The following is a 10814-nucleotide window of genomic DNA, read 5'->3' as shown; positions in this document are numbered from 1 at the left end:
GATCAATGTGGTTTAAAGAAGAATTTTCAGGGCTGGGGCTGTAGTTTAGTGGCAGAGGGCTTGCCTCACACATGTGAGGCATTGCGTTTTATCTTTAGCACTACCTAAAAATAAATGAATAAAATAAATGCATTCTATCCATCTGTAGCTACAAAAAAATTAAAGGAAAGATTTCTATTGTCATACAATTATTCATATTATTGTAGGTAACATTTCTCTAATTCTTGTGTCTTTCTTGAATCTCACTCTTTACAGAGCTTCAGTGTTCATTATGTTTTATCACATTAGTGATACTGTTTTTGTTTTTATATCTATATGTAATAATTGAATAGAAATTATTGTGACTTGTCACTTTAGGACAACATTAGGTAAAATTAAACTGCACGTGACCCATATGCCAATTTTCAATCAAGTTTTCTATGCTTTTACTTACATGTATAAATATTACCCCTGTTTTATATATAATTGTATATAGTGCCTTGATTATTTACTGTTCTTTTGTGCTTAATCATGTAATGTATCTAAATTTTGTCACACACACACACACACACACACACACACACAGCAGATTGAACTCAGAGGTTCTTATAATATTGAGCTACATCATCACCCCCTTTTGACTTTTAGTTTAAAATAGACTCTTTCTAAGTGGCTAAAGTTGGAATTGTATTTCCATGTCTCAGCCTTCCAAGTAGATAGAATTAATGGCATATTCATCATCTCTCCATATATGCATCTGTTCTTTTGTCTAGGAGTAAGATTTGAGCTTTTTAAAGGTACCATAAAGATGTTTACAATTATTTTACTTTTTATATATTTGTCAAATTTGTAATTGTGGTCAAAACTGTATATCTTTGCTGAACTTATTGTCTCATATATTTTAAATTTACTGGTCAGTTCTGTTCATTCAAATTTTTTTGTAACTTTTTTTTCTAGAAAATTTGTATCACATTTTTTCTTCAAACAAGTGCTCCTTTGTCTTACTTTTTCATTCTTAATGCCATTCCTTTTGGTCTGTATATTTGGCTATAGTAGATATCTCTCAGAAGTAGAATTACCTGGTATTTTATTTATTTTTTTTTGGGGGGTGGGGGGAGGTGAATTACTATTTTACTTAACATACTCTCCTGAATGTTGATCATTGTAGATATTATATAATTTATTATATTTGAAAGGATTTCTAACTTTTTCATTCCAAATTGCCTTCATGTAGTCATTTGAAATGATATTTGATTGGCTTGCCACATTGTTCTCTCTTGAATGTTGTTTAATGAGAATAGGTCTGTAAATATATTTTGATTTGACCATCAAGTTGAGGGCTAATTGATATACTTTCAATTTTATTACCCATGGCTTTCTCATTTAACCTCATTCCATTGAATATTGTAGCTTTTATTATTTTATATCAGGAAGTACTTTTAAATTTTTTTAATTATGTGTAGTTATTGATGTACCAAGAATATTCCAAAGAATTGTTCAAATAACTTATTTTGTTTACACAAAGATATATTGATTGTTTGGTATTAAATAGTCTTCTTAGATTTTTGGGGGTGCTACTGGCACTTTTTTTTTAGAACAGGTGCTTAACCACTGAGCCACATCAACAGCTCTTTTTGGGGAAGGGTACTGGGGATTGACCTCAGGGGCACTTGTCCACTGAGCTACATCTCAAGCCCCATTTTTTAATTTTACATAGAATCATGGTCTCCTTGATTTGCTTAGCACCTTGCTGTTGATGAGGCTGGCTTTGAACTCACAATCCTGTTGTTGCAGTCTCCCAAGCTGCTTGAATTACAGTTGTATATTACTGTACCCAGCTGGCAGCTGTTTTTATATTTTATTTTGTGACAGTGCCTAGGTAAGTTGCTTGGGGCCTTGCTTAATTGCTGAATTTGGCTTTAAACTCCTATTCATAAATTTTGAATATCACTTTCACTTTTGCTTTCTAACTTATTATTTTATGTTATAAAGCAACTTCAATATTTTAATATATTTAACACTTGTTTTGTATTTTTAACCTGATCTCTTTGGAACAATATTCCATACACTATAAAGAAGATTGCCTCTGTAAACCTAATTAGTTTTTAATGCTTTTTGAAGTTTATTCATTTCCTGGGTACTAATGCAATGATATATATATTTGCATCAACTGGGGATTGATGTATCCTACTATTACTGTGTTGCTTTTTATGCTGTTGAATTTTTTTCTGTGATTTTTTTCTATATATAAAAAATAGGATTGGAGTTACAAATATTTCTACAATGATTGTATTCCAGGATTAGTCATATTTATCTTTATGTGATATTCTATTTTGTCTCTCATTTATATAATTATTATCACCTTTGAAATTTTGAATGTAATATTTGTTATATCTTTGTTTTTACTCTTTTTGTGACCTTATATCTTAAGAAAACATTCTGTAGATTTGCATCTGACATAGTTAATATATTTTTAGGTTTAATCTTGTTAATCACATTGTTTTCTGATTATTTTTTTTCAAATTAGTTTATTTATACATAAATTCCTGATGTGAAAGAACTTACTTCTGTAGATTTCAAATTTTGTTCATTTTTTATAAATTTTTCTACTACGAAAAAACTGCCTTAATTTGTATTTTATAGATTTTATGATGATTATTTTATTTTATTACCTTCAATATTTATTTTATCATTACTTTGGAATTATAGAAAAGTACATAGGATCTCACTGAGGTGCTTAGTGCCTCACCATTGCTGAGTCTGTCTTTGAACTCATGGTGCTCCTGCATGAGTCTCCCCAGATACTGGGATTACAGTCATGTACCACATCTTCCAGCAGTACCTGTGTATTTTAATTAATTCTAGCCTTTGATATATTTTCTTCCTCAAATTTCTAATTTATGAGACTGTGTGTGTGTGTGTGTGTGTGTGGTGCTGGGGACTAAGCCCATCCTTTTGCATGTGAGGCAAGAATTCAAACATGTGAGCTGTGTCCCCAGCCTGAGGCATTGTTTTTAAAAAATATTTTTAGTATATAATTTCTCTTGCTATTTTTTCTATTTTTTTAATTTTCTATATTGATATATAGTTTATTAAATACATTTCAGGTGGTTTTCTGGCATTAGTTAGATAATTAACAACATCAATTTTTGAACTCTCAATTACTATTATTACATTGTTTGTTTGCTTGAGTTGATTATACTTTTTATTGTGTGAGCTATTATTTTCATTGGGATTTTTCTATTTAAAATCTGTTCAACTAGATCATTATAGTCATTTTGGAAAATATTTGGAAGTTACAAAGTAAACAAAAAAGGTTATGTGCAATGATATATAAATTTAATTCCATATAACCGGAAAGCTGAGACAGTGGGATGCCAGTTTAAAATAAATTTCAGCATCTTTTTGATAAACTGTCTTTAAAAAAAGTATATAGACCTAAATATAGAAATATAGAAATGCCTGTGGATCTAGTTTGGTGATATAATACTCCTGTGTTCTCTTATGAAATAATCCCCCCAAAGATAAAAATTTAAATAAACAAATAAGAGATATTCATTGCTTGAAACATTTGAGACACAGGTGGAGTCTGAATATGTTGAAGTGAAGGGCTATGATTTGACATTGTTGTAGTAATATTAGTCAGTTTGCATTTTGTCCTCATCTGTGGTGCTATAATTTCTTAAGATAATTTTCAAAGTTCTCAAGGCTTTTGTCATCATGTTGTAGTAAATTCTATATATATCTTGAGTAATAATATCCTTGAATCCTACTGTTCTGTGGCTATTCCCCCTCACTTTGATAAAGTTTTATATAATTGCAGAGTTATTTGCCATAGTAAGTGAAATAACTTCCTATTATTTTTTAGGTATGTCTTCTAATCAAAAGCAAGAATTTTCAGGAGAGCAAGAAATACAATATTTTTTGCAAAACTTGAAAAAGCAAAGGTATGGAAAGCAGGACAGTTAATACTTGGTTTTAAACAAGAAATTGAAATTGAAAGAGAGGGAAGTTCAGAAAATTTGTCTTAATGAATGGAAAAAAACATGAAAATCATTTATTCAGAAAATTACAAGTTCATCAGGTTATATTATTACAAACATCTCAGAAGACTGACTGCTCAACTAGTGCCATTCAGTTTTCTTTGGTTAAAACTTTAAATTACATTAATGTAATTGTAAAATTTTTACTGCTCAGTATTTTTTTGTAAAACCACTTGCAATACACAATATTTTAAATTGCAAAAACACGTATCAAATTACATTTACACAATGTTTACAGGGTATTATGAAGCTGTATCTTAAAAATACCTTTAGAAAAATAAAGACTCAACCAGGTTGCTCAGCTTTAGAAATAGGATTAGAATAGAAATAGGCATTTTAATTAAAAAAAAAACTCACAAAGTTATAAAATGCTTATAGTCAGTTATGTTTTTAAAACTTTTAATAATCTCTACATAACCGCAGGATAGAGAAAAGTGTACAGATCATTAATTTAAAGATGCAGCATTCTAATCTGTCTTTTTTATAAAGTAATAAAAAGAGATTTTCTACACAGTATAGACAGATTGTCTAATTTAAACACATGCATAGTATTTCTACTTAAAAGAAATACATGCAGATTAAGGAAATGCTGAAACAAGCCTTACTAAGACATTTCTGTTGAAAAGAACAATTCAGTAATTAAATGTGCTTACAGTGAAAGTTTGGTAGGTATTGTGTTTAAATGCAATAATAATTAAGCAAAAGAGAAGAAGAAGAGAAGCAGTTAAATCTTTCTAAAACACATCAAATAAGCATACAGCTCATCTATCATGTATGACAATCGAAACACAGGAAAGTCTCAGGAACTTCTAGCACAGTCCCCCAGAAAACCCACAGCCCAAATGGCTTGCAGGAATGCATCACACCCCAAAAGCAGACATGAGGGTCTTGTGAGAATTGTGGAAGGCTTCTGACACTTTTCTGGGCTAGTGCTAAGAGGTAGAAAACATGCCTGGGACAGATGTAGTAGGGACGTTGTGGGACAAATGAAGAACAATGAAGGGCATAAGCTAATAATTGTAAAACTCTTTGAGAAAAGTAAAGCAGCCACAGTGGTGAGGTAAGACCACCTTTGGATGAGGAATGGCTTACTATGAAACTTCTCTGTAAGAAAAAAAAAAAAAAAAAGATCTATAATATCTTTGTCATTTCATGATTCTATCATTCCAGAAGCCCACTTTTGTAGACCTTTCTCCCTGAAACTTGATTTGAGTCAAAGGTGCTTGTAAATAATTATTTATAATTTTAATTCAACTTGAAGCAGTGTTTGTGTAGTTGCCAACGTATTTATGGCTCATAAGTTAGCATAATAACTCCATGTCATGGGACATCAAGCATCCCACCTGAGTAATTTCTTTTTTGGAAGGTGATGAGCCATCTGAAAAAAATATATATCTGAAATAATTAGTAAAGGAACATAAGACCAGGCAAGAACTTATGTTAAAAGAGGTAAAACATCTTATAGATTCCCTAGACCACATAAGTTCTGAAAAACAATTGCTAGATAATTTTCCAGTTCTTTATTTAAGGGAGTGTGCATCAAAGTAGGAATAAGATTTCAAAAGGAAGAGTATTTCTTGAGACAGGTTGATTAGAATTCTGACATGTCTCACCATCTCTGTGATGCTATGTGGCTATGTGGCTCCAATGGATGATACCATTTCCAGTGCCATGCTGAATTTAGACAAAACTAGGTAGTATATAACATGTACTGGATAGTCTCAAACCAGCTGGATTTCAACTGTGAGTTCTCAGATACCAGATTTTTTTCCCTAAAGGCTTCCATGCTTTTTTTTTTTAATTCCATGCACAGTTTATAGATATCTTTCAGCAGCTCCATCTGACATGCACTGCTTCATCTTTCATATCAACAGGGATTTTGACAAGACTCCAAGTGAATATCCCAAAAGATCTTTGGATTTTGTGGTTTTAGGTGGAATGGAAAAAACTTTCCAAGTGTGAGACACAGAGACTTCCTGGATCCTATACATGTCCCTAGTGAACTAAATCCTGTTGCCATTAGATTTTTCTGAGGCCCTAGCACTACTCATCTGTGCATCTCAAGGAATATGTTTTCAACAAATCAAAAGTATTCTCTAACTTATTTCAGTGAGCTAGTTACATAGAAAGAATTTTAAAAACACCCTCAGTGATAGATATTTTTGCTGGAAAGTTGAGCAGCTCAGCTCACATGAAGTTTGCTCTTTGGCTTAATGAAGAAAGCTCTGGCACATCAGGGCCATGATTATGTCCCAGTGCCTGCAGGATTCCCAGCAAATTAAAACTAGACAATAGTGTGTTGGAGGCAAGGTGGAACTCTAGGGATGTGGGACATTGGCTAAGCTGGAGAGAGACAACAACACATATGGCAGTACAATTTGAGGACCTGTGTGTGCTTTTAAATATATTTGCACAGCATTTTGTAATTATACCCTTCCTCTAAAAACAGGAAAAATTTGCTATGGAGTCTATTTCATGCTTTAGTTAGTCACTGGAATAATTTAAAATGCACCATTGAGTAAATATCCACAAATATTTCTCTAGACAGGATAGAAGAAGAAGGAGAAGAAGAAGAATAAAAAAAATTTCTGAGTTTTATTAGTTTGTCTGACTGTTACTTCACAAAAATGATGAAATGAACAGTTTCTCCTTGTGGCAATGCATGGAATTATAATGAATGTGAGAGTATTTGTACTTTCCTAATATTGCTTAATTTAAAAGTAGACGTAGATACTAAGAGAGACCTATATTTATGATAAATCTTTTAGGACATGTAGACAGTCTCTACCCTAGGTAATTAGCAATATAATAGATTTGGTGTAAAACAATGTAAATTCTGTGAAAGTCATTAAAATTTTCTTTTTTTTAAATCCTAGAAATCACCCATGTCATCGTTTAAAAGAGCTTTACAATGAGAAAAGTGTAAAAATTTTTAATCCATACCCAAAATTTATTTATCCAAGCTTTTATAATCAAGAGACAAATTACAGATATAAGGTATGTGAAAGCATTTTTAATAAAACTACAAGAATTCCTGAACTCCAGAAAATTAATATTCGTGGGAAGATCTACAAGTTAAAAAAGTATGTAAAATCATTTAAAAATTCCTCATTTCTTTATCAGAGCAGTGATAAATCCTCCATAAGTAAAGAATGTAAAAAATATTTTACTCAAATTCTATTTGTTACTAAAAACAATAGGCTTTACAATGGAGATAAACCTTACAAATTGAAGAAATGTGAAAATGTCTTTAAGTGTTGGTCAAACCTCTTTAAACACTACAGTAATCATACTGGAGAGAAAATCTGGAAATGTAAAAAAAGTGTCAATGCTTTTAATCAAAAATCACACCTTACTGAACACCAGAAAATTCATACTGGAGAAAAGCCATACAAATGTAATGCATGTGAAAAAGCTTTTTATCGAAGATCACACCTTACTAGACACCAGAAAATTCATAGTGGAGAAAAGCCATACAGATGTAAAGCATGTGAAAAAGCTTTTAATCGAAAATCACAACTTACTAGACACCAGAAAATTCATACTGGAGAAAAGCCATACAAATGTAAAGCATGTGAAAAAGCTTTTAATCGAAAATCAAACCTGACTGAACACCAGAGACTTCATACTGGAGAAAAGCCATTCAAATGTAAAGAATGTGGCAAAGCTTTTAATCAAAAATCAAAACTTACTCAACACCAGAGACTTCATACTGGAGAAATGCCATACAAATGTAAAGAATGTGGCAAAGCTTTTAATACAAAATCACACCTTACTGAACACCAGAGACTTCATACAGGAGAAAAGCTACACAAATGTGAAGAATGTGGCAAAGCTTTTTATCAAAGATCACACCTTACTGAACACCAGAGACTTCATACTGGAGAAAAGCCATACAAATGTAAAGAATGTGGCAAAGCTTTTAATCAAAAATCACCACTTACTAGACACCAGAAAATTCATACTGGAGAAAAGCCATACAAATGCAAAGAATGTGGCAAAGCTTTTAATACAAAATCATGCCTTATTCGACACCAGAAAATTCATACTGGAGAAAAGCCATACAAATGTAAAGAATGTGACAAAGCTTTTAATCAAAAATCACACCTGACTGAACACCAGAGAATTCATACTGGAGAAAAGCCACACAAATGTAAAGAATGTGGCAAAGCTTTTAATAAAAAATCACACCTTACTGAACACCAGAGACTTCATGCAGGAGAACAGCCATACAAATGTGAAAAATGTGGGAAAGCTTTTTATCAAAGATCACACCTTACTAGACACCAGAAAATTCATAGTGGAGAAAAGCCATACAGATGTAAAGCATGTGAAAAAGCTTTTAATCAAAAATCACAACTTACTAGACACCAGAAAATTCATACTGGAGAAAAGCCATACAAATGTAAAGCATGTGAAAAAGCTTTTAATCGAAAATCAAACCTGACTGAACACCAGAGACTTCATACTGGAGAAAAGCCATTCAAATGTAAAGAATGTGGCAAAGCTTTTAATCAAAAATCAAAACTTACTCAACACCAGAGACTTCATACTGGAGAAATGCCATACAAATGTAAAGAATGTGGCAAAGCTTTTAATACAAAATCACACCTTACTGAACACCAGAGACTTCATACAGGAGAAAAGCCATACAAATGTAAAGAATGTGGCAAAGCTTTTAATCAAAAATCACACCTTACTCAACACCAGAGACTTCATACTGGAGAAAAGCCATACAAATGTAAAGAATGTGAAAAAGCTTTTAATCGAAAATCACACCTGACTGAACACCAGAGAATTCATACTGGAGAAAAGCCATACAAATGTGAAAAATGTGGGAAAGCTTTTTATCAAAGATCACACCTTACTACACACGAGAAAATTCATAGTGGAGAAAAGCCATACAAATGTAAAGCATGTGAAAAAGCTTTTAATAAAAAATCACACCTGACTGAACACCAGAGACTTCATACTGGAGAAAAGCCATTCAAATGTAAAGAATGTGGCAACACTTTTAATGAAAAATCAAAACTTACTCAACACCAGAGACTTCATACTGGAGAAAAGCCATTCAAATGTAAAGAATGTGGCAAAGCTTTTAATAAAAAATCAAAACTTACTCAACACCAGAGACTTCATACTGGAGAAATGCCATACAAATGTAAAGAATGTGGCATAGCTTTTAATAAAAAATCACACCTTACTGAACACCAGAGAATTCATACTGGAGAAAAGCCATACAAATGTAAAGAATGTGACAAAGCTTTTAATAAAAAATCACACCTGAATGAACACCAGAGAATTCATACTGGAGAAAAGCCATACAAATGTAAAGAATGTGACAAAGCTTTTAATCGAAAGTCACAACTTACTCGACACCAGAGAGTTCATACTGGAGAAATGGCATACAAATGTGAAGAAAAGTGGCAAAGTTTTTAATAAAAAATCATGCCTTAATCAACACCAGAGAATTCATACTGGAGAAAATCCATAGAAATATAAAGAATGTGGCAAAGCTTTTAATCAAAAATCACACCTTACTTGACACTGGAGGCTTCATAGTAGAGAAATGCCATACAAATATAAAGAATGTGGCAAAGCTTTGAATCAAAAATCGTGCCTTACTCAATACCAGAGAATTGATACTAGGGAGAAACTATACAAATATCTATAATGTAGCAAAGCTTCTAATTGAAGGTCACTCCTTAGTCAACACCAGAGACTTCTTATGGGAGAAAATCAATACAAATTTGGAGAATGTGGCAAAGCCTAATCTAATATAACTTATTTGACACAAGAGAATTAATACTAGGAAAAGGCCATACAAGTTTAAAGAATGTGGCAAAGCTCTTTATCAAAGATCACACATTTCTCAACACCAGAAAATTCATGCTGGGGAGAAACTATACAAATGCAAAGAATGTGGCAAAGCTATTCTATTAGGAAAAGTATTGTTGTTCACCAAATATTCATACTGAATAAGAGCCATGTAAGTGTTAAGAATGTGGCATATTTTAAGTATGCTTCAAGTGTTGACAAGAAACAGATCATTCATACTTTCAACAATTCTCACAAATCCACAGACTTAAAAGTCATTTCCTGTAAGATCAAACCTCATTGGTCACCAGAAACTTCATACTGGGAAGAACAATTACAATTGCCCAGAGATAGCTCCAAAGCACTGACTCCATAAAATTCCAACCCTTGCCCAAATGGCCATTACTCATTAGCCCATGGAAGTGGGCAGGAAGCATGATTGGATGCTTCACCTTCTTTCCTTCTGTGGACCTCTCCAGGTTCAATTGTCCTTTCCTCAGGTTCTCTGTATTGATTGAATTCAAATCATCTTTTTTTTCTTTTTCAAAAGCTATATCTGGACTTAAAGGCCTATTTGTACCAAACCAACACATTAATAAAATTATCTTATGCCTGAAGTCTATGTTACATCAATATATTCCCCATAATCTCAGCTGGAGAGCATGGTCCTATGTCGATGTCTTATTTATTTAATTTTGTTTTGGTTGTATACCGAGGATTGAATTCAGGGGCACTCAACCACTAAGCCACATCCCAGCCCTATTTTGTATTTATTTAGAGACACAATTTCACTGAGTTGCTTAGGGTCTCACTTTTACTACTAAGACTGGATTTGAACTTGTGATTATCCTGCTTCAGGCTCATGCACTGCTTGGATACAAGGCATGCATCCCTGCACCCAGAAATCAATGTCTTTTGCTTTGTAGTTAGTTAAAAAATTTTACTCAGGATTTCATGTCCATAAAAAGATGGTTT

General features: G+C 32.5%; 1 protein-coding gene across 1 annotated transcript; it reads left to right on the top strand.

The window, feature by feature from the left end:
* Nucleotides 1-3846: 3846 nt before the first annotated feature.
* On the top strand, nt 3847-9044 carry LOC124090082 (zinc finger protein 345-like; the record flags this gene model as incomplete). Its single annotated transcript, XM_058578320.1, has 2 exons — nt 3847-3926; nt 6899-9044. Coding segments are annotated over exons 1-2 (2223 nt in total), but the record flags the coding sequence as incomplete, so codon positions are not given.
* Between the last annotated feature and the right edge of the window lie 1770 nt (nt 9045-10814).

The sequence above is a fragment of the Marmota monax genome, unplaced genomic scaffold, assembly GCF_021218885.2.
Source record: "Marmota monax isolate L192 unplaced genomic scaffold, Marmota_monax_Labrador192_F-V1.1 WCK01_AAM20220418_F8-fsc01143, whole genome shotgun sequence".
Taxonomy (NCBI): domain Eukaryota; kingdom Metazoa; phylum Chordata; class Mammalia; order Rodentia; family Sciuridae; genus Marmota; species Marmota monax.
The sequence above is the reverse complement of the archived record's forward strand: the minus strand, read 5'-3'. Positions and strand labels throughout refer to the sequence as shown.